We start from the raw sequence: 25,248 nt of genomic DNA, 5'->3' as shown, positions 1-25,248 counted from the left end.
AGTTTAACTGCTTGCTTCTAGGGGGTTTATTTTTCTGTATAATTTTTTCCATTGGCTTTATGTAGCCAACCTTGGGTTGACGTTTCAGCTTAAGAAATAACACTTTGCTCAACCATCCTGGCAACCCATGTGTCAAGTCAAAGAGAGTGAACCCACCTTCTATTTAATGCATGGATTTCAAAGGTCAAGGCTCCACAACCGTTGTAGCCATTAGAGGTCATCATCTTCCACTTGGAATCATGATGCAATGTTTTCCCTCCTACTATATGAGGTCTTTTACTTGCATTAAAAAAATTCTTGCTTTGACACTATATTTAAGCCGCTCAAGCTTGATAATTAAATTAGACATATCTTAAACCCATATAAGATACATGTTTCAAAAACAAATCTTCATATAAGTCTTTAGTAAAGAGGTCTGAAATCAAGTCTGAAGTAGGTAGATAACTAACTTTGATTTCATTTTTTTCAATTATATCATAAACATAATGATATTTCACAATTATATGCTTACTTTTAGAAATATATGCTGTACTTTTCATCAGACTAATGGCTGCCTAATTATCACAGTATATTTATATTGGTCTATAATTTATATCCAGCTTTAAATCTTTAATGAAGTAGTTTAGTCGAATGATAAATGTAATAACAACATTATAAACAATGTATTCTGCTTCATGTGTATGCTAAGATACACAACCCTATTTCTTGTATGACCAAGAAACAACACCTTCATAAAATAAAGATTATAACCAGTGGTGGGTTTACTGTCATCTCTGCTACCAATGAAATCGAAATCAGGATATGCAGTTATTTCTAGTTTATCGGTCTCATAACACAATTTCAAAATTTTAGCCCCTTTCAATTATTTGAATATTCGCTTGACAACTTGCCAATATTGACAACCAAGATTAATTACTTTGCTGTCTAAAAAAAACTTTTTTTTTAGTACACAACATTAGATACATCAAACTTTCAACAACTTGATCATAAGGGGCATTAAATCTCTCATGTCTATCACCTGGACATTCATTCTTGCTTAACTTGACCCCTTCAGCCACAAGAGTATTCATTGGCTTGCAACCATACATTCTATTTTTTTAATATGTTATCAATATACTTTTCGTGACTCAGACACAAAAGTCTAGATCTTCTATCTCGTATGATTTTTATCCAAAAAATGTAGGATGCATGTCCCATGTATTTCATTTCAAACAATGATTTGGTTTTGATAATCACATCATTGTCATTTTTAATCAGCAATATATCATCTACATGAAGAAACAAAATTGCAAACTTGCTCCTATCTTTCCAAATATAAACACAATGATCATGTACATTAGGTACATGTCCAATCCTAATTATGACTTTATGAAATGTCAGATATCATTGCCATGGTAATTATTTAAGTTTGTATAGGATTTTTTTAAACCTATACACTTTATCTTCTTGGCCTTTCACCGTATAACCTTTTGGTTGTTCCATAAAAATGATTTCTTCCGGTGGGCAGAGGCTCAGATCTATCAATTCAGTCATCAAAGGCTCATATATGTCGGTCATAGGTTAGATCCAACTGGTATGGGTTCGATGTTTCGAAGAACATATCATACATAACAGACATGGATCAACCAACAGAAGGTCAGATCCACCTGTTAGGGCTCAGATTATCTGTCGATCAAGGTTCAGATTGAGTTGATCCAATGAAGGAGCAGATCCAGTTGTTGTAGGCTCAAATAAGACATAGTAGGTCGCATATGTGTCGGTAGAGGGTCAGTTCCATTGACCAGGGTTTGGATCTGGCCGATGCAAGTTTAGATCAAATGATAGATATTCAGATTTGCCGAATCGATCAATTGAGGCTTAAATCCAATCAAGAGAATCAATTAGCCCCAGAAAGAGAGAGAGAGAGAGAGAGAGAGAGAGAGAGAGAGAGAGAGCATACATGAGGCCACTGACATTCTCAAGCAGCTGCAGCAAAGGAGCACCGACATTCTCAAGCAACTGTAGACATAGGAGCACCAACATTCTTAGGCAACTGCAGTCAATGGAGCACTAGTGTTCTCAGGTGAATGCAAGCAGAGGAGGACCCTATGCTCTCAATCTTCCTCAGGTGCAGGCGTGACAAACAAGAGGCACCAATGAGGAGTGCAGAGAGGCAGCTCCCTTCTCTCTCAGTTGCTCAGAGTGAGAGACACCGATGAAGAGCGCAAAGAGGCCACTCCCCTCTCTCTCAAATTTGTAGGTAAAGGCAATGCAAAGGGAGTGGGAGCTTGCCAATCGTCGGTGAGCCACACTCTTATGGCCACTCCCCCTTTCCCATTCTTGTTGATTTCCACTCCTTCATAAAAGGGGAAACCCTAATGCCCCCTCCCCAAGTAAGGGTGAAAGGGGAAAAAAAGAAAAAGGAAAGAAAAGGAAAAAACAAAGAAAACAAAAAAAAAGACAGTTGAAGATTCATGAGAGAAATTACTCAACTCATGACCTAGAATTAGTGGCAGTAGTGTTTGCCTTGAAATCTTGGTGACACTATTTGTATGGAGATCTCGTTTGAGGTCTTTTCAGACCACAAAAGTCTCAAGTATTTGTTCTCTCAAAGGGAGTTGAACATGAGACAACGACGATGGCTCGAGTTCATCAAGAGTTATAACTTCACATTATCTCACCACGCTGGTAAGGCGAATGTTGTGGCAGATGCACTTAGTCACAAATCAAGCAGTATTTTGGCTAGTCTGGTGTGGATCCAGAAGCTAATTAAAGATTTCGTAGCTTGAAAGCCTTTTTCGATTGGAAGTAGAATGATCAGATTATCTGATTTGACCATTCGATCAGAGTTTTTGCCTAGAATTGTCGAAGCCCAGAAGCTTGATACCCAATATGGTAAGCTCCTAGCTCAAGCGGAGCAGGAAGATTCGTTCTTTAGTGTGGCAGATGATGGTGGCATTCGTATGAAGGGTCGACTTTGGGTTCCAGATAACCCTGAATTGAAGAAGGAGATTCTTGATGAAACACACATGTCGCGGTATATTGTTCATCTTGGAGGGACAAAGGTGTTTAAGGATTTATAAATGAAGTATTGGTGGAACAGTATGAAGCATGAAGTAGGCAACGTATGTTTTGAGGTGCTTGACTTGTCAGCAAATCAAGCTTGAGCACCAGCGTCCTGGCGGTTACATGCAGATGATCGAGATTCTCCAGTGGAAGTGGGAAGATGTTACGATGGATTTCATAGTAAGTCTATCGCGAACGAGGCGTAAGCACAATGCGATTTGAGTAATTGTAGGTAGACTCACCAAGTCTGCCAATTTCTTGCCTATCATGATCAGTCAGTCTCTTGAAAGCTTAGTCGACTTGTATGTCAGAGAGATCGTGCGATTGCATGGTGTGCCAATGTCGATTATATCCGATCATTATCCTAGGTTCACATCGCGACTATGGGGTCAATTACAGTCAGCTTTGGGTACAAGGTTGAAGTTTAGTACAACCTTTCACCCTTAGACTAATGGTCAATCAGAAATGACGATTCAGACGTTAGAAGACATGTTGCGAGCTTGTATGCTCGACTGGAAGGGCGAATGAGATTCACACTTGTGTTTAGTCGAATTTGTGTATAATAACAGTTATCATGCCAGTATCGAAATGACTCTGTACGAAGCACTGTACGGGAGACCTTGCCGATCACCATCCTATTGAGACGATATCATCGATATATCTAGTGAATCGCCGAATGTTCTTCAGCACTACACTCAACAAGTGCAGAAGATTCGAGAGCATTTGAAGGCAATGCAGGATAGACAAAAGAGCTACGCTGATAAAAGACGACGATAGCTATTGTTCGAAGTTGGTGACATGGTCTTTATCAGAGTCTCACCGACCAAGAGTGTGTTTCACTTTGGTAAGAAGGGGAAGTTGAGTCCCAGATACGTTGGACCGTTCGAGATTTTGGAAAGAGTTGGTAAAGTGGCATATCGAGTTGAGCTACCTTAGCAGTATGCCCATATTCACAATGTTTTTCATGTGTCGATGTTAAAGAAATACATTCCTGACCCATCACACATCATTCAGTATGAAGACGTGGAAGTTCAAGAAGATTTGACAATAGTCGAGCAACCTATTGAGATCGTTGATTGACGAAATCAAGTTTTGCGCACGAAGACTATTCCATTGGTTAAAGTGTGTTGGCAACACCATGACATCGAAGAATGCACATGGGAGCCAGAAGCGAGCATGAGAGAGAAATATTGTGATCTTTTTGTAACCTAATGTTGGTGATTTCGTCGATGAAATTCTTTTAAGGAGGAAGGATGTAAGGCCCGCGATATTTTTGAGAAAATATAATATATAATGTGTTTCAATGGATAAAATTTCTTGTATGATTACGAGGATTTTCATAAAATTATATATATACATATGGATATACGAGATCCTAAATCACGTAAGTAGGATGTACAGAGTGATTGAAGGCAATCTATGATATATTAATTTCCAAGAATCTTAAATCAAATTCATAATATATAAGATTAGTCAATCCTTAAATTTGGGACCCAAACGAGAAAAAAACTTTGTTATTTCATGTGAATTAGTAAAAAGCGTATATCAATAGAATATGAGTCATAACGAGAACGATTTTCGCAAGAGATGAAAATTTTAAAATTTGCTTTGAAAATTTAGTTGTAAATTGAGAATTTAAATAAAATTTTTATTCGTTTTGGCCTTAGGACTGACTAGGGGGGGGTTGACCCAAGCCCTTGGTCGACCTTTGTTTTTCCTTTTGGATGACCTTAGCCATGAAGACCAGCTGGTCAAGTGGACCAGCTGGGGCAGTGACACTCTTGTAAGGAGTGTGGAGAGATCCAAAGGGAGGGCCACGATTGGCCCTACCCATAGCTTAGACCTCATGATGATGCATGGGGCATCATCATGAGGGTGGGGCGCCCTTCCAAGGAGTTTGCATGGGGCTGTGCCCCATGGGATTTTTGAAATCCCTAAACCCTTTTCAAAAAGAGGTAATCATGATAGGGAGTGCGCCATCCCAAGAGGTGCTTAAGGCTATGCCCATAGCATAAATGAGACATTGTTAGTAAATTTTTAAGGGAAAAAACGAGTGGAGGAGTTGGGCGGCTATGCATGGCAATTACAACCTTGCCATGGCATGGAGGGGCGTGAAGCAACCCTAGCCCTCCATCTTTCCAAGGGTGAATTCGAGCCACCCACTTATTAAAGCATTAGATATATAAACTTTGAAGAAAGAGAGAGAGCCACTAGTTGGTGATTTTCTTGAAGTCTCTCTCTCTCTCATTCCCCTTGTTCTTCTTCTTCTTCCTCTTTTCTTCTCCACTCAAAACCATGTAGTGCATGTGTGGGTGTGAGAGGGTGTTGGACACCATTTTCGTGGAGCTACTAAGCTTCTCAATCGTAGCTTCTTCCTCCTATCCATTCGAACAACCTAAGGTGAAGACTTACAACTTTGTATTTTTGTTTTCTTGGGGTTTTGCATGTGGTATGGAATATGAAGCCAAGAGAGCCAAATGTATCTATGGTATGCATGGCTCTTGGTGGATTAGTTGTATCTTTGGCAATTTGTGTATGTTTGAACATCCCTCCCTTTCGTTCCATGAAAGGAGAGGGGCTCAAGACAACCGTATGTTCATTCGGTTTTAAGGCCATTGCTTTCATCCCATGTTTGTCTTAAACCAAAAATTTAGTTATGCTTTATGCCTTCTCCTTTGTAAATTATATTCAGATGAAATGCACTTTTGAGTTTTTCCTTCATGTTGTTTTTATTCAACTAAGATACATATTGTGCTTTCTTTCTTTCTTTTCCTTGTGCTTGCATGCAACCGAGTAGCATCTTGGGCATTTTTTTTAGTTTTTGCGTAAAGGCCTTTCCGATTTTTGGTTGAGCTTGCCTTTTTCCTCAGCCCCTCTCATTGTTGTAAGGTAGCTTGGGGCTTCTCTTGAACCCCTTTGGTGGCTGCAGTGCTGAACTAGGTTCGGTTATAGCCCAGTCCAATCGTGGCACCTCCCTATGCCACTTCTTTTCCCCACAACATCATGAAGTTTGAGCATTTATTTATTTTTTATGCCTTATTTATGTACTTTTGGGGTTCGGTTGGTCTATACCCTGCTGGGACAGACCCAACCAGGTGCACCCTGGTCCGAGCAGGGCTCAGCCAGGTGCACCTAGTCCACCTTATCCCTCCCCTTGGTGCGGCAGCTAGCCGTTGGGTGCTAGCCGCACCCGGGTAACCTTGTGGGCCTGAATTTCTGTTGTCGGACCAACTGCCCCTGAGGCAGCACCTGGTCTGAACATTGAGTTCAGACCAGGGTCTGTTCTGGCCCCGTGGTCTGGTCCGAAGGACCAGACCCCATTCCCTCTTTGGTTTGCCTTGGTGCGACAGCAAGCGCCGGACACTACCGCACCCGGGTGACCTAGTCGCTCTGTCTTCGCCCTGGACCGGGCTGCAAGACAGGTGCAACGTCTGGTCTAAACCATTTAGGTTCAGACCAGGGTCCTTTGTAACCCCTGGTCCAGGTCTGAGGGATTGTACTTGGTGGTCTGGTCGTTGGCTTGGCTGGAACACCGAACTGAACCAGTCTGATGCAGTTCCAGCAAGCTTTGCTCCTTGGCAGCATCACCTGGTCTGAACCACTTTGGTTCAGACCCGGGACGTGGGAGTGCCCCTGGACCTGATTCAAGTATGGTCTAGGTCAGGGTGGGCTCCCCTAGCCGTTCAGTCACCTGGCCCGCGTATCCTCTTTCCATTGCCGCAAGCTATAATATAATAGAATAATAAAAGTTTTTAGAAAAGTGTTTTGATATTACGTGCTTTGGTGGTGGCTGGAGCGTTCCGTATATGCTGTCCAGCAGCCCCGATTTGGACACTTGGCACATATTGTGCATTGTTCAGACTCGTGGTCTGTGGCCTTACAGGTCACAGTTAGTGTTTTGGACTTGTCGGCACATCGTGCCTCGTGCTTGACACATTCGGGTGGCCAAATGTGCGTTGGGCCCGGAGCAAACCCTACGACTCTTCGCTATTTCGTCTTGGCAGCATTAGTGCAAGATGTCTGGTGAGCAGTACGCTGCCTACTTGTGAATACATATTTTCCATCATTTTAGATTCCAGCCATTTCATCGCAAACTATCATTCTTGCATTGTTATTTTCGCAAGCGCGACGATCAACCGTGGAAATGCCAATGTAATTCCCATGCGTATGGGATTCGTTAAAATTTCATTCTTTACGCTTGAGTGTGTCAAAATCACGATTCTTCCTTATGAAAATGGTCCCGCTATGCGAGAATTCTAATGTATGACATTTGAAGGTCATTTGCTTGAAAATTTTATTTATGACTCGCACTCAAAACATGTAATACTAGACAATACTGATATACATGCAATTATAATAAAGTTAGGCTTTGTAAGTTTCGTATCACTTGGGAACATTGAATGGTACACTCACTTGCACCTTGTCATTATGTTGAAATGTGTTTTTCATGGTTATGCCTATGTTTCGTTAAATGTGAGAAAGACTTGAGTTTATGTGACACTAAACTTCGCACATGCACTTAACACACCTTGACACCTGTACTACTTGGTACGTACCTCGAGTGGTATACCTTGGTCTCATGCTTGAGACATAGATGAGTGCACGAAGTGCATATTTCACATGTGATATAAAGAATGACAAAAACTTGAACACTATAGGGTATGAACAATACACTTGTGGTTTTTTGACTCGGCTGGAGTCTTTGGGCGATGACCCCATGTTCGTGAGTGAGTTCACGTATGTCTATACCCTAGAATGAAAATGATAAAATAGTGTTGTATCGCCTTCATAGGCGATGTGCTCTTTGTTGGCCGTGTGAGGCCGAGCACGTGAATGAGCAGGCTAATTCCTCGTTTCCGTACCCCGCGGGGACTATGAGGCATATACACTTCGAAGGGAGGTATGTTGTCAAACCAAGCCTAAGAAAGATAAACCACCGTGCCCTATTCACAAAATGGTTCACCTTAGAGTGGGTGAATGGTGCAGTCCTGAGTGACTAGTCGTTACTACGATAAGTGTTTTTATAGGAGTTGAGGCATCCTTTGACCTTCAGTCACTCAGAGTTAGGAAGGTCGATGTGACCTTTTAAGGTACCTCACTACTGCAGTAGTATGAATTAAAATCCTTTACCTATGCGTAGGTTTCTCTCAGTTGTGGCTGCCCACATGAGGTTTGACTCGGTTTGTAGCATTTTCAGTTATCACACACAAATTTGAATAACAGAGGTGCATGTCTCACAGAATGTGAGGTTTCTTCACGTACCCGAAGGAGTAATCAGAAGAACATAATTACTAACCAATAACAGTTAACTTACTTTAATAGTTCATTTACTTGCTTACTTTGTTATCGTTCTCGTACTGTCTTACTTGTTGCTACTTAATTACCCGTCGTTCAATGGTTGTTTAGTTCCTTATTCTGTTACTACTGCCTGTTGCACTTGTTACTTCCTTGTTACTTAGACTTGTAGCACGTGCACTTACATGACACATGTATATATATCTGATGCTTCACATGTTTCTATGCTACATGTTTTTTCTTTGAGAAATGGATATATGATGTTGTTCTTCACCAACTCGCAAGAGTTCTGACCCCATTTTTTGAGGATGCAGGTGATAAGTAGGCACAACTGCGATGCGTCGACGAACAGTCTGGAGGCTTGGGGACCCACACTTAACTGCAGATCCTTACTCCTTTTTGGTTTTGAGGTTTAATGGAATTTTCTTCTCGTTTTGAGAGACCGTGAGAATTGATGTATAATGTCTCATTTTGTAAGTTTAGAACACTTGAGTTTTGTACATTTTAGACTTTTTGATATATGTGTATCACTTGCTGTGGCCCGCTCAAACTTGCGACCTTTTTACCCTTGTTTACTCCTTTCTTTTGTCTTTCCACTGTTTGTTATAAAACCAATTAAAAAAAAATCTAAAAAATCAAAGAATTTTTCCAAGGTCGGGGTTTGGGGCACCACACTACCAGTGTTACAACTATACCATTGGGTTTTGAACCTGAAACGTTTCAACACAAGACTAGCAGACAAGTGGAGCCCCCATTGATAAATGTTGGCTGTCATTACTTTTTAAAAATTGTGTGTCACAAATCCAAGTATTTAAAAAAAAAAGCCATCTTTTAGGGGGTGTGGTTGTATCCAGTTATCCTGAAAAAGTCGGATAAATTAAACAATTGCGTTCAACTTATTCCACTTCTTCCTGAACTGGGTACATCTAATAAGCCCCCTTTGATATATTTAAAAATATCGAATTCAAATTCATTGTGATATTGGTGGGATAAGCATCAGCTGATCTAGACCAAGTTTAGACTCGAGTATATATAGTGTTGACTAGGGGTGAGCAACGGGCCGGGCAGCTCGATGGGCCAAGCCGATCGACTTGATGGGCCTGAGTTATTTATTAATTTTTTAATAATATAAAAATTTTAAAATTAATAACTTGGTAATTATTACTATTTACCTAATTAGTTACATTAATTTTATGAAAACAAAAAAAATACAGAAAGATAATTATTATTATTATTATTTTTTGAAAGTCTAGCTGGGGTTAGGAAGACCCCCAACATAACAACTACCCCCATGTGGCAGAGGGATTCAAGGGCCTCCGCTTACCACATTGGATACCACCTCATTAGAAAGATAATTAGTTGGGTACATGACAAGTTGGAAACTTGTTAATTATTACTATTCAGCCCGCTTCACATTGGCCCGGCCAGACCCAGCCCGCTTCACATTGGCCTGTTGGGTCAATGAGCTGCTCTTCAAACCCAAGCCCATTAAAAACTAGGCCAAAACCCGGCCCATTAGTAAACAAGCCATCTCTGGGCTGGGCTGCACTAAACGGGTCTGGGCTGGGTCGGTCCGATGCCTACCCCTAGTGTTGACGTGGTATAGGCTCTCGTCATCCAAGTCCAAATCTGGATCCGATTAACTTGCATCTCATTATATCAGGCCTGGGTCTGAGTGGCCTGATCCAAATCCAAACCGTTTGCATGGGATCAGTCTCAGGTGAAGTCGTTGGGAGCTCACTTTGGGTCTGGACCTATTGGACCTGTTGGATCCGTCAAACGCTCACTGGACTACTAGTCACTTTACCCTGTTAAACCGGGTTTGATGGCCTGTTTAACCTGGTTTCTACAAAATTGGGTTAGAATCCAGTTTCACAAAATTGTTTAATAGGGGTTTGCACATTTTATTCATCAATACCTCGGTTTCGTTCTTACTGGATCCAACATCACAATATGTATTTCAGATCTGTATTAAATCGTACATTATTGAAGCTTATTAAAATTCATTCCTCGGATTTGGATCAACTGCACCAAGTTCAGGTTTTGATTCAGACAGGCAGGATCGGGTCCAATCCAGGTTATACGGGCGATGACTCGGTTTCAAGTCGTAGTCACAAATCCCACGCGATAAATAAAAAAAATGTTTTTGTTTGGGAAAAAATCACAAAATATCAGAGTAGTTAAAATAAAAATACAAAAATATATAAAAATAAGAAAAATCACTAAGTATGAAAAATATAAATATAAATACCGCATTAACAATGTGATAATATCGTGATAAAGATGTGATATTTTTCCAAATCGGTGATACTTTAAAAATATCACGTTGTTTTTTTGGATTATGTCGGTTTTTGAAAATCTCGTGAAAAGATGGCCTATATCTGTGACTGGACTTTCAACGTAACAAAAAAACAAGTATGGATCCCATCAGTTAACATAGGATGGGTTCCATCCTACACAATGCTAGCTATCCAACCAATGGCTAGGATTGGTCCACGTTCTCACTTGGATGTGGACTGACCCTAGCCGTCCAGATGCATAAGCTGGATCGCTACGATCAACATAGGATCATTTGTATCCACGCCGAGATCTTTTTTTTGGCCAAAAACGTGATAAAAGTTGATTCTAGAGGGGTGTCAATGGGTCGGGTTTGACCCAGACTCGACCCGTACCAAACCCTATAGCCTATAGGGTGAGGGTTTGGTGATAAAGAAGGTAAGATTACAACCAGGGTCGGACCCTAAGGGCCAGATTAATATATGGATCCAAGTATGGTTTGTGAAATTTTATTAAAGACCCGTTCTCAACCACTAAAATCCACAAAGGATAAAATATATTTATAGGATTTGGGTATGGTTTCTCTTATGGTGGGTTTGATTGAACCCAGGTCTGGACCCGGTATTAGTATCTCAAATCAGATATGGGTTTAATTTCACCCGAGTCCGAACCAAACCCGATGACACCCTAGAATTGGAAGGGTGCGGGGAAGAGAGAGAGAGAGATTAATTCGTAGCCTTTGGAATAATGCCTCTTCGCTGCATCCTTTCGACTTCCTTTATCGATCGACACATATAAAATGGTGAATACACTGCAGAAGCATGCCGATAAAGGGGGAAAGAAGAGAAAACGGTTGAGGTATGGGTGCCATCTTCCAGATGAATACTTTCATACTTATTTTTTCATGTATCTTTTCTGTTAATGTATCTAATTACCATTGTTTTTCCATAAGGAAATTGCCATTTTTTTTTTTGTTAAAAGAGTTTTATATGAATCATTTAAGCTAAAGTGCCTTTGTTTAACATCTTAAAACAGCATACCTTCTTAGTAGATGCCCCCCCCCCCCCCTCTTTTGTCTACCGACTTGGTGACAGGCTGAATTTCACCCACCTTATTAAATTTCTCGTCCTTTAAATAGAAGTTTCTATTCGTGTCATTAGAATGTTTCTACATTATAATACAATCCTTTGTTTCTCTTCCTGGCTTTCCCCTTATGCAAGATAATATTAGCACGAAGTGATCAACAAAACAGGGTATAAAATATTGCTTTCTGCTAGTTTTTCTGCCCTCTAGTTCGTTTTTTACTGGGAGAAACCGCCTCAGGCACGGAGACTTGGTCGCACTGGTTCAGCCTGTCATACTTACGGTCTCTGTTCATGTCGGCGTAAAACTCCGAGGGTTTACCCCTCGACCCCAGAGAGTCGCTAAGCTTAGGCTTACTCAGGGGTGACGCCCATTGGATTTGAACCTAAACTGCACGTCAAACCCATCTAGTTTTTAAGTAATGATGAAGCTTTCACTCTTACTAGCCCACGCGTACCTGTTAGATGTGGATTGACTTAGAGGTGTTCAAGTTGAAGGATGTTGCAAGTTCCATATACTTGAGTAGCACGTCCCTTGTCATAAAACCCAAGTGATGAGGAGACTTTCTTGGTGAGCAAGTAAAGGGTAGCCCGTGGAGTTTTACAAACAGAGCTACAGTCAATGTGGCCTGGCTCAGGATGTCCGGATCATAACCAATGGTTTTTTCTTGAAAAATTAAGAGGTCATTTTTTTATGCAGCGGCGCTGTATGTACTGCTGATGACCATCCATCTCAACTTTTCTCGAGATGAACACCACACCCATATGGAGAAATGCCAAGATGGGTGGGTGGCTGTCAGGCAAGTGGCTGCATGGGACGACGCTGCATATAATGTGAAATCAAATTAAAAAAGCAAAAAAGGTGCGACTAGGTCTGGGTTCAACGAGATCCTTGTCCCTCTTACCGACATAGCAGGGGTGCAAATTTTTATAGGGATCCACAATGTTTTCTGTTTCTTTTTTTGGATAACCCAACATGGCACATATCACTATGGTAGTATTAGCAAGCCCGTTTAACTACCTTAGTTTCTTTCTTATTCTATCAAGTTTCCTAATTCGTACCATCTTATTTCTCTCTTAGGCTTACTTTGCCTCTGATATATCAACTCGGCAAAGAACGAGCCAACTTCCATATTAACTGGTGAAGGGTGAACCATAACTGATAATGGGTAGTCTTCATCCAAGCATATTTTTATTAGTTCTGATCTCTTGCTGCTTCAACTGCTATTCATGGAGTTGGTTTGCTTCTTCAACACCCTCAGAACCTAAAGAGCCTCCAATGCTGTCGAACATCATGAATGCTGAGTTTTCTATGGATAATCTGAATGATCCCAAGGGAGTTGACTTGGTGGAGAGAGCTAAATCAAGATTAGTGACATCAAACTCATGTTGGCAGGAAGCCTACCAGCAGCTGTTCTCTAGTTGTGGTGACATAATTGGAAACCAAGAAAAGCAATCTAGGCTGGCTTGGCACTTGAGTGATTGCTTTCAGAAGGATTCTGGTAGGCCTGGTTTCTCTGCTTGTGATTCTGGTACCCCCATGGTGAAGTGCCTCAAGAGTTTGGATGAGTTTCAGCATAATATCTATCTTCAGTTCTTCCTTGAAACAAATGCCATCTGCCATCAATTACAGTTAAGTGGCACTCAACTTTCACTTTGATTGTTGACAGTCTTTCTTCTCCTTTTCCTGTGTAAGTGAAGAAGTTATGTTTGTGGTTTCTTTAGGTCCGAAGCGTTTAAGCACAAAACGGAGAGGTTAGTGAACGATTTGCAAAGGTCAGCCAGTTATGCAGAGGAGAAACTGGAAACTATAGAGGAAAAGTCTGACTTACTGTTACGAAATTCCGATCACATTCATGATTCATTGGCTTCGATCGATCTGCAAACTGAAGAACTGGCTCGTACGTCTAGAGTTGTCGAAGACCAAATAGGAATGGTGTTGGACAAATCAAAAGCCGTCTTTGAGCAATCCAAAGAAATAGCTGCTTCACAGTCTGCTCTACAACAAGGTCAGGAAGAGATGAAAGAAAGGCTCAGTTCTAGCATGGCAATCCTTAGTGAGTCTTATGAGAGTTTGGGTGAGGGGATTGCAAAACTGCAGAAGGAAACCTTGGAGATTGAAAGGGAGATATATCAAGTTGGTGATAGCATGTCCTTGCAGATGAAGAGCCTGCAAGATAAAGCTGATGATATTGAGAATGTTGCAGCTGTATCATTGGATAAACAGCGGCAGCTCCTGGATGGTCAGTCTCAAGCTCTTCAGGGGCTTAATTCTATTACCCAGTTTCTGTCACAAGCACTAGAGGAGAGCAGGTACTTTCTCATCTTCCAAAACTACATTAATCACAACCACCATCATCAAATTGAAAGACTTGGTTTTCTTCTCTATTACTTTCCGTTTCAGGGCTAATTTGCAGAAATTAGCGGACTTTGGTGAGAAACAACAGGTGGAGCTTCTTCGACGGCAGGCACAGCTTCACGAGGCTCATGATCACCTTGTTCAGAATTCAATATCCATATTGGCAGCACAGGTTATTAAATTCAAAGTTCATTCATGTCACCAGGAGAAACTTGGTTTGAGTCATGGTTACAGACTTGTGTTTCTATGTTCAGGAGGCATTTGAAACGAAGCAGGCAACCATGTTCACTGCTCTAGAGAAGTTGTTTCAACTACACAATGCCATTCTATTGGAATCTCGTGCCATAAAATCTTTCTTCTTCTACTTGGGCATGGTTTTCGTCATCTACATGATTACTAGCGCAAAACAAACTTTTGGTGCTAGAGCACGACTCTATCTTGGTGAGTTTTTTTTGAGAAATGTAAGTCATGTTTCCACAACTAAAATAAACTTATCCAATTTTTCATGCCTAAACATGATACAATTACAGGCCTCTGCATTGTGTTTGCAATGGAAATTTTGTTAGTCCGAGTTGGAGCTAATGATCTTGATCAGCAATCTTGGGTTTCATCCAAGGTGTTCTTGGTCAGGTTATCCTTTTTATTGGCTGCCTTGATCCAGCTTCTGTACTCTGTTTTCAGTTTCAGGTGAGGATTAGGTGACATTTCCATCAAAAGATTCATGTGGGCGTCTTTTTTTTTATGAATTATAAAGTTATGGATATTTAGAACATATATACCATGACTGCAGGGATTATGAAATTCTCAATCATAGGATACTATTGACGGTAATCGAGAAACTGAACGCCATAGAGGGAAATGATGGTAGGACACAATCATCAAACAGTTTTTTGCATTCCCTCTTTTCCAGCTTAGAACTAATATTTAGCTTCTCTTTTTCAGACAATGACATGATATCAGTGGATGATACTGGATACCTTTCATTGATGAACTCAGAGCTACGAGAAGACGAGGATATCTGTGAAGATCCTGATTATTATCTTCCAGAGATAGTAGAGGAGAACTCAGTTACTACCTCCGCCTGTCGGACATACAATTTTCGGCCTCGGAATAGGCATATAAAATCTCATATTTAGGCTACATTATATATAAAACAATCAAATCAACAAATTATGGAAAAGGTCTTGAAACATGCAACATCCTTTACTCTGCTAGTCGCTTATGGGACATACAATTTTGGGCCTCGGAATAGGCCATATAAAATCTCATATTTAGGGAATAATACACAGTGTGTGTGCGTGTGCGTGCGTGTGTCACGGGGGTGTGCCATCAACTACCAAACAGTAGGCTTTATATCAACACAGAGCAAAGTTCTTACAGTAGGTATCAACAAGGAGCAAAGTGCTTACAAAAGCGTTCTCTACAGAGCCAGAGTAATTTCTACTATTTATATCGAGCATACAATGGATTTTTTTCTTTAACATCTAAAGAGAAACACAGAGAGCTACTGCAGCACCAAAGAGAAGCACTGTGAGTCCGATGAAGTTCACCAGGTATGCTTCAGTTTCATGAGTCAGTTGTTGAAATATAAACTTCTCAGCCAACCCAGCCTCCGCTGTGCCGATTGCCATGAGGAAGATTGCCATACCCACAACGCCATGCCAAGGAATAGCACTTACCCTTCGGGCATTTGATAATCCAGGATACCAGAATGATAAGAAGCCGACCAACCACTGCCCACCGAAAAAAAAAAGGTTCCATCACAAATTGAATAAAGAAATAGGCCATGCAGTATTAACTTCCTCACGGGGTTTTCTTTTGGTCTAGCCGAAATTTTTTCTTTCTGAGGTAAAGATAATGATAACGAGTTATTATATGGAAGTACCTGCAAACCAAACAGGCAGATGGTGGCCATACCCATCCATGAGTGGACAGTGTACACATGAGAAATACCAATCTCGTTGTGAAACTTGAAAACAGAGTAGATCCCAAGGATACCCAACAACAGAGCAGCAAGATGTAGCAACAAGTGAACCGACTTCCTCATCTTCTTTGGAGCAGGCAACAGCTTATAAACAACATTGGCTTCCCCAGCAACAAAAATAAACCCAATAAACATCAAAACCGGATGAATCTGTACATGAAGAAACAAAAAAATTGGAAAATCAGTGAATCCGTGGAATTCTTCATCCTTTAAGAACTAAAACAAGCAAAAGAAAGAAAATCCGGATCATGTTACGTTGAAGATCCTCTGTTTCTCCTGAGTTCTAAAAGAAAGGCCTCCCCTGTAGTGCAGGTTCCACACAAGCATGAGTACAGTGGCTGTTAAACCCAACAAGTGCACTACCAAGACAACTGGCTTAGCACTAATACCCAAGTTCGACCTGTCTTTGATAGCCATGGAAATACCAGAGAGAGAGAGAGAGAATGCAATGAAATGGAATGTTGCTAATAAATCTTAAGAGGCCTGCAGGAACATGGTGAATATGAGGTCAGTTGGACGGTTGAGGATAGTTAATGTATGGAAGTGGAAGACGGGTGCTTTAAAGTGAAAACGACCGGCAAACAAATCATTTTGAATGGCCACTGACGTAATCCAAAACCAACAAAGGAAAAGTTAAACTCTCTCTCTCTCTCTCTAACGTCATTACTAGAGTCATCCTGACGATACTTATGAAAAGTTTATTTATTTTCTTGTATTTTCAACTGCAGTAGTCTGGGCATTTTCCCATTCCTTTCCCATTTCCTTGTTCTCAATTCTGTTCTCTGCCTCTTGTGTCTCTATAGGGTAGGGATGTCAATGGATCGGGGCCGGGGACAAGGTCTCCACCCCCGTCTTGCGGGGATGTATTTTAACCTCCACTCCACCTCAAAAATGTTTAAATTTTGGATAATTTGAGAAAAAATTAGAATTCATAATGTTTTATATATAAATGCAAAAACCATAAATAAACCATAAAATGCAAGAAAATAAATCATAAATAAATAAAAAAACCAACGATTTTAACCAACAAGAATCACGATTCGACTTTATATTTTTCTAACAGGGTTCCCAAATCCCAAAACCTCTTATTTTTTTACAGGAATTACTGACATATCCATGGACTGCATATAAAAAAATCACTCCATGGATATGTCAGTAATATATGCATATATGCAGTCCATGGATATGTCAGTAATTCCTGTAAAAAAATAAGTCCATGCCAAAAATGCAGTCCATAGAGTGCTCACAAAAACTACTATTGTTTTTCCTAGGGGCATTCTTGCCTCACACTCTACAGTAGGAGAAAAATTCAATCTTGTGTAACACACGGCGTCAAATTTGCCTCTGTGCTATACTGAGAATCCTCTGGAATTGCATAGCAATTGTTACCATTTTCATCATTCCATCTCAGAACCTCCTTGATAAATTTGAAAGCTTCATCAATGTTACCTCTTTGCCTGGCTTCATCAATGTAAAAATATGCTTGGGGTGCAAGAGAGCCGTAACTGTAATTTGACCTCATTGGACTGAAGTCCTTAAACCACTCACATACTGTCAGTGGGACCCTGTTGATCTTCTCCTCAAAGGCATCATGCTTATTGAGGATGAGCACAAATGGGATGTCAGCAAAAGAAGAGTGTCTAACCATGAACTCTTGTCACGGGCTAATTTTCCAAGGCCAAATTTTTCGCATTTCAAGCCAAGGAAGGCCCGTGCGGCACTAGGCCTCACGGCCTAGTCAGCCTCACAGCACGTGTTTCCCACACGTAAACTTCTTACCCAGCGGAACGTCAACTTAACAAACCCTTCTTTTCAAGAAATCCTTCCGAACATGGTCCATCGTGCATCTGATCGCCACTTACGTGCATAGCCGTCCCATACCGGCTAGCACCTTCAACCACCAAGCCAAACGTGCCTTACAGCTCCCACAAGCAAGCGCACGTTGACAAGGGCTGAAACGTGCCTTCGCAGCACTACCGAATTAACCAACATCCAACACGGGTCATTGGGAGCATAACACATCCCAAAGCCTTTACCGATGCATGTCATACCTCCAACCATCATTGCAAGCCACCTTTCCTCAAGCCCAACCATCCGAGCCAACAACGCACGAAAGCCTTAGCCTCGCGTGCCATGGAGCAGATAGCAGCCCCATGGGCACGCCCCCAACATAACCTCACCATAGAAGGGACAAGATCTTTCGACCCCCAGTCCGCAGACCAGTTGATGATTTTCTGCCATAGTGAACAGCACCACCCAAACTCGTTCGCCGGCGTTGTGCACTCACTTGCACAACCCCATGCCACTTGGCATGGTTGGGACCGCATTGCCGCACCAAGAGCCGCCTGCCTACGCGCCCAAGGCCTTTGCCTACGCCCCATGGGGGATTTGAACTACACACGGACACCCCCATGCACTCCCAGTGCTGCCCGTGCGATATAGGGGCTCATCGAGTGACATTGAAATTTGATTCCGATTATCTAAGAAGAAATCCACAAAGGCAAGACCATCACTGAGAGACAATCCCTCAGCATTCAAGATATCCTCCACTGAAGGTTCATAGTCATTGCTTGATATCGAGATAGCCTGAAAAAAGATAGCAAAGAACAGAATAAGCTACTGATACCTAGAAGAAATAAAATTGAAAACAGAGAAGTCATGAAAAGAACATGCAAGCTGTAACCAATACGTGTTTGCCAAAAATTAACTAAAAGAATCATCGATTCAATAGGAACAATTTTCATGTCGAGTACTCAACAAGTACTTAAAGCAAATTAAAAAGCTACTAGAGGGACAACTAAAGACCCCACTACTATATCCTTGTTAGAGTGTGAGCTATAAATGAGCACGCATGTGCAAGGAATAGTCATACCTTGTCTAGGAAATACTTAGCAACATCTGGAAGAGAATATAATTCATCCTTTCGCTTGTATGTCTCCTGAATTGCAGGATCATTCCAGACATCGACCAAAAGTGAGGCATATTCACGACTTGCAGCAGGAAAGTAGGCATCAAAATTTCCCATAGCAATGGTTTCCAGAAGCCAGTTAGAAAAATGCTTCAGTCTAGCGTTTAATGAATATATGCAAGTTCTCTGTATGCTCTCGTCTTCCCCTGAATAGAGTTCAATTTCATTTCTTAGGGTGGTTATAATGTGATCTATGCATGTTAATATAATATTGACAGGCACATGGACACACTGATATAGAAATGAACACATACAAAAAACATATCTACCTAATTCAGGGTCTGTATCATGTGATGTCATTTGAGTCTCACTGAAAATTTCTTCCTCAAAATGCTCCCGTGCCTCAAGCAAAATACCAAGGTACTTGTAGATGTTGCTCTGAATCAGGAACTTCAAATCCCCTAACTCATCTTGAGAGAAATTTCCATATATATTCTTTGCCTGTACAATCAAAATTACAATGTGAGGGATATGCAAAATAGCAAAGTCATTCCAAGATAAAATGATACATAGGAGAGATCATGTGTCTTGAAATGCATTGTTCACGTGTAAAATGTTGAAGCTAGATTGCCTGATAGATGAAAGAGTTAATTAATGAACCATTCTATATATTTGATTTTCAACACCATACTATCATGCAGATGTGAAAGTCAGCCAGCTCAGCAGTGGTCGATCTAAAGAGTAAAAATGGAAGATAACCCAAGACTGGAGATTAAAATAGTTAATAGCACTATCATGATGGGTAGGGCTGGCATGTTGGAACATGTCATATATGCAAATATGATTGAACCATATCATTTATTTTGATAGCCTAGATGGAAACAAGTCCACTAGAATGCAACCGATTGCATGCAAAATAACAGAAAACGTTAAATAGTTGCTGCATTAGTGATATATGGATTACTAACAAAGATGAGAAAAAGGGAAGTCATTGACTCTCGCTCTTTGCAACAGAAACCCGTGAAACATTTTATGCAGGAAATATTTAATCCTTGTCCAGTGGGACCATAGATCACTGGTGCAAGAAGCATTTCATCCATTGAAAATAATCATCTGTAGATCAACAATGAATACACACCTGCTTCAAGATGGTGGTTCCTGAGCCTTGAGATCCAAATAATAGAAGTTTCTGAGTTTTCCTTTGTTCTAAATACTCTGGCAGAGATCTACAAGTGTTATATGCACCTTTAGTTGTTCTATTACCACTCCCATGGGGTACTGGCAATGACAATAAAGAACATAAAATACGAGTTGCTGCCTGCACGGTGAAGATCATACTTTTTAGCTCTTCAAAAGAATCAGATTTCTAAACCAAGATTTGTCCACATGGTGGACTTCTGGTGGAACTTGAATTGACCAAAATAAGATGTTTACCTTTTCCCAGATTTTGCCTCTAATATTTTTGTCCTTCTTCTACAATAGAGCCATCATCAGATACCCAAAAGTGGGTATTCGGAGAGCACTGTATCTTGGCCCACTGTATTTCAAAAAACATTCAGTATCTCCCTCAAGCTTTCAGGACACAAATTGAAGATCAGTAACTACTATAAAATAGTTCCTTCACAAGTAAATGCAAGATGAGATAAATAGTTTCTGCCACTTATTAGATGATACAAGTGAAGGCCTATACAGGATAACACATAATGGTAGTACATTTTCCTTTGTAATAAATTGTAGTATTTCTTAGTAAGATACAAATGAAGGAATTTTACTGTATCTTCTTATCTATGGTATCTATTCTATCATATACTGTATACGCATGGGCATGGAAAATTCTACTTTGGTCTTTTGTGTGCAGCAAGTGAAACACCAATTAAAGGTATAGATGGGCGCAAGGATATGAATCATTTGTATTCTCAAAAAAGCATTTTACTTAGAATTGGTGTTTAGATTGGTATTACTAAAATGTTCTCCTTTCTATCCATTTCCATTTTTTTCTTCCACAAACAATCGAGTACATATAACAGAATAAACAATAACAAAAATATCTAGACTGATCATAATATATTTCTATTGAAGATTTTTTTTTTCAAAAAATGGGCCTATTTGCATTCATTTGGAGTAAAGGTGCTAATTTTAAAAGTCTATAGCAGCTACGTTACCTGAACACTAGCGAGATTAACACTTTTGGAAGCTAGCTTTTAGCTCAATCGATGTTCTTCTTTGAAAATATACCTCCACACTTTTCATTTTTCGATTTTAAACTACATTTTATGATTAATTTTGTCTACACTTACAAGCATCTAAGTAACTTCATATTGACCATGTATTTTCATGGTTTTATTTAAATCGTTAAAGAAAGTATCATGAATAACTTACTAGTATTTAAAAATTGTCTAATTTATCAAATTACTTAATTTAATGTGCACTCTCTTTATAGGTTAATGTTATATTTGTACCTTGAAGCTCATCTCTCTCTCTCTCACATACACACACGCTCATAACGCACACCAACATACATTTAGCCATGTGTAAAAGTAGAGTTTTTAAGCCTTACTTTGACTGTGACACCCATATCTGTACTTAGGGAGTGTTTTTAAGCCTTACTTTGCCTGTGACACCCATATCTGTACTTAGGTAACATAACTTAGCAGCAAAAGCAGAGCTACAAGAAAAGATTTACTGAAAAAATTAGTCCATGATTAAACAAAGAGAAGCCATAATCTTACCTTGAGCACTTTTAGTTCTTCTTTTGTTATTTCACGGCCATTAAAGTACAATTTCGTGTTCCCGTTGCTCACCTTCTCCTGGAGCTTTCCCCCTATAGCCAATTTAGAATTTATGATCATATCAGGCTTTCCACCCTCCTGTTATTCATACTAGACACACATCCTCGAACAAGTTACAATTGCAGCATCAAAATAAAGAAACAGAAGTCAACTTTCCAAGCATGAGAAAAAGAGATATTCACCTTTCCCCAGTATCCTGAGTTGGCTTCTCATTCACAATGATCTGCTCTGACTGTAGTTGATTTACAGGACACTCGATCTCAGCCTTCATGATCTGCTTGATCTCCAAAGGACAGCAGTGCTTACGAAGCACTCTCGAACACTGACCAAGTCGTGACCTCTTCGATTCATGAATGGGTTCCCCAATGCAAGGGATGCACTTCCTTCCTTCAGGCATTGAACCCATCACCTTAAATACACAGTTACCACAGTACTTAGTCTCACAGACCAAACATGATTCCATTCCCTTGAACAAATTTCTTCTCCCACACCTGCCACAGATGTGTCTCTCTCTTGCCTTATTTGAAACACCACTGTGATCAGAACCACCATGAGGTGATGTATGTGAGGGTGAATCAGCAAATTCTGATCGAGAATAGTCTGAAGCATCATCTTCAGATGAGTTCACGGTGTCTAATGTCACCGGCATCATTAGCCTCCTTTCATTGGGAGTCTGCTTCGTTCTACTAGGAGTGTTCGGGCAAGATGTGGATGCAGCAGCCAAACACAAAGACGACGAGATTGAGGACGATGATGATGCAACAGAACGAGACATTTTGGATCTCAAAGGCGATTCATTTCCGTTACTAGAATTGTGTAAGAAGGCTGCCCTATGTGACTCCTCTGTTTCTGTCTCTGATGACTCTTGGCACTCACCAGACTGATCTAATCTAGAAGCTGGCAAGCTAAATGGTGCAACATGGTTTGAATTGCTGATATCATGATCTTTTGATTCAAACAGAGAGGTTTCATGGGGATCTTTCTTTTGTAGTTCTATCGATTCAGAGTCGTTACTAGAACAATTTAATCTAGAAACATGCAAAGAAGATGATCCAGCAACATTTGACGTTGAAACAGCACAATCTTCTGATTCTGATACAGAAGACATCCTATCAGAATCCTCTGGTTCTAAGCATGACTCACAGACATTACTAGACCCCACAAACCTATAAATCGAAGGACTACCTGCAGAAACATCAATCGAACACTCCATGCCATGATTCGCCGATTCGGCTAGAGCAGTTGCTCCATCTGAGTCCTCAGTTTCTGGGACAGTTGACTTGCAGCCATTGGTAGAGACTTCAAAACCAGAGACAGGTAAAGTAGGAGAATTCGAGGCTTCAGTCTCGTGTTCTTCTGATTCACATTGTGGGGTTTCCGCATCTGAATCATTCGACTCTCTATCGACCGATTCCGAGCCATTGCTAGATCGATCAGAACCAGAATCGATTCGAGCAGAGAGCAGAAAAGAACTCGGGGCATCGGAATCGCGACCTTCTGCTCCGGTCGGAGCGATCACCCTACCAGAATCCCCCGGCCCAGCACTTATCGATTCGCAGCCGTGGTTAGGCCGATCGAACCGAGAGAAACGCAAGGGAATGGGCTCCATTACAGGGAGAGGCGTGGAAGCATCCTTGAGCGACACGGGAAGCGTAACGCTAACCGATCGAAGATCGACGGGCTGGACCTGAGGGAGGTCACAGGCAAGAGGGGGCCCTTGGTATTCGACGGCTATGGAGTAGTCCAGATGGTCATAGTCGGGCAGGAGAGCACCAGGGGGGAGCATCCTCCTCAGGAACTCCTCCCATGATTTCTCATACACCATGTCCACCATCTCTCTCTCTCTCTCTCTCTCTCTCTCTCTCTCTCTCTCAAACCACCAAACCCCCCCAAATACCCATAAACCCCGTAACCAAACCCAAGGATGCAAATATGCAGTTGCAGATGCCTAAACCCTGGACCTCACACCCCCAAATCCTGAATGTGTACTCAAAAGAACGCAAATGACACAACTACAGTCAAGTTTGGGAATTGAAAGAAAGAAGCAGCAGAAGAAATAACAGAGAGAGAGAGAGAGAGAGAGAGAGAGAATTTACGCGGGAGAGGGAGGGAAGACTCGACCGTTGACATTGACTTGGACGTTTGCTTCACTTTTGACCGTACAAAAATTCAAAAAATGGGATTCGGGTACAATCCGAAACCAATACAAACATTCCAATAGATTTCTCCCATACAAACCTTCTGGATCGGATATCAATGGGTCTGATCCATTTTGAAGTGGACCTGATCTAGTTAGAGCGATGAGTTAGGCCTTGACCAGGATACCGATGGATACGATCCTGACCCAGATCAGGGACTGAACCTATCTCAGTTTAACTAGACATTAGGGATACAAATGTTTCAGATTCGGATTGGAGGTAGCCAATACCATATCCGACTAATTGGATGTGGGCTGAACAGATTCGGAGTTGTATAGTGAAAATCTCATGCCAGATCCATTTTTTTACATGTAAACGAATTCGGATATCCATCAAATTCGAATAGAATATTTGTTGGATTTGGTAGCAAAAAATCAAAAACCATATCTGCGTCCCATTATAATCAGATATGGTTTTGGCTTACCCATCTCAACTAAACAGAATCGAACTTGGTCGAATATCGGTTAAAAATTCAATTGATTTACATCCTTACTAGACATGATGACATGTATAGATCGGCCTATGCACAAGGCTCGACTAGGCCCACGCTTCTTAAGAGCCCAACTAACCTAAAGGTATGGTTGGCATCTGCAGCAAGAGAAGAGTAGGAAACGTGGGCCTTTTCAATTATTTGTTTCAATTGGGCCCAAGGCATTTAAGTAAAGGTCATCTCCCGTTCCCTTGCGACTTACAGTGTACAGTTGCGCTTAGAGTCTGTTTTGCTTTTGTTGAGTCGGATGTAAGCTGCCTGGTTCAGGTGAATCAATACCCCAAGGGGCAGCCCGTATACTTGAACTGTAATAGCCTGCGGGCAAAATTGTGAATGAAGTAAATGCGTTGAGCTTTTTTTTGTTCACCATCGTTGTGATTGCTTCTTGTGATTGCAATTTCTCTCCCTCTATTCTCTCTTGCTCTCTTGCACTCTAATTACAAGCTTCCGCGATCGACAAGCGAGCTGACAAGTAGGCTTGCGGCGGTGAGGAAGGACTGTCGCGCCGCGCTGACCCATTGAAGGAAATAGGCCTGTGACAAGTGGTACCAGAACCCGTTCTTGTGCTGGGGAAGGGACTCTGGAGTCGGTGTCGACAGACACGCCAACAGGCTGAGATTTGTGAGCAAGACATCGTTGCGACTTATCAAAACTTGCGCAACACCAAAGGCAAGGCAGTTGCTGAAGCTGAGGAGATGGGTTCACCTCGGGGTCAAGAAGAGTTGGTTGCAACTGCTAACAAGCTGGTGGAAGAGGTGACTTCACATGAGGAAGCGATTCCACGCGTATGTGAATCATTTAATGGACTGAATGATGTGGTG

At 41.1% G+C, this 25,248-nt stretch overlaps 2 protein-coding genes and 1 pseudogene across 2 annotated transcripts; 1 reads left to right on the top strand and 2 right to left on the bottom strand.

Moving 5' to 3' along the window:
* Positions 1-12,801: 12,801 nt before the first annotated feature.
* On the top strand, positions 12,802-15,795 carry GEX1 (gamete expressed protein 1). Its single transcript, XM_089998098.1, has 7 exons — positions 12,802-13,331; positions 13,425-14,012; positions 14,104-14,230; positions 14,313-14,499; positions 14,589-14,745; positions 14,849-14,922; positions 15,001-15,795. Exons 1-7 carry the CDS (start codon positions 12,865-12,867, stop codon positions 15,192-15,194), a joined length of 1,794 nt encoding a protein of 597 aa, XP_089854224.1. The 5' UTR covers positions 12,802-12,864; the 3' UTR covers positions 15,195-15,795.
* LOC149846622 (putative ascorbate-specific transmembrane electron transporter 1) lies at positions 15,393-16,484 on the bottom strand. Its single transcript, XM_089998099.1, has 3 exons — positions 16,298-16,484; positions 15,944-16,192; positions 15,393-15,791 (listed from the first exon to the last, which is right to left on the bottom strand). Exons 1-3 carry the CDS (start codon positions 16,457-16,459, stop codon positions 15,543-15,545), a joined length of 660 nt encoding a protein of 219 aa, XP_089854225.1. The 5' UTR covers positions 16,460-16,484; the 3' UTR covers positions 15,393-15,542.
* Positions 16,485-18,412: 1,928 nt separating this feature from the next.
* Positions 18,413-23,564, bottom strand: LOC149846621 (uncharacterized; annotated as a pseudogene).
* Between the last annotated feature and the right edge of the window lie 1,684 nt (positions 23,565-25,248).

The sequence above is a fragment of the Nuphar pumila genome, chromosome 2 (genome assembly GCF_984573655.1).
Source record: "Nuphar pumila chromosome 2, dmNupPumi1.hap1.1, whole genome shotgun sequence".
Classification (NCBI taxonomy): domain Eukaryota; kingdom Viridiplantae; phylum Streptophyta; class Magnoliopsida; order Nymphaeales; family Nymphaeaceae; genus Nuphar; species Nuphar pumila.
This window is presented reverse-complemented; position numbering and strand designations above follow the sequence as displayed.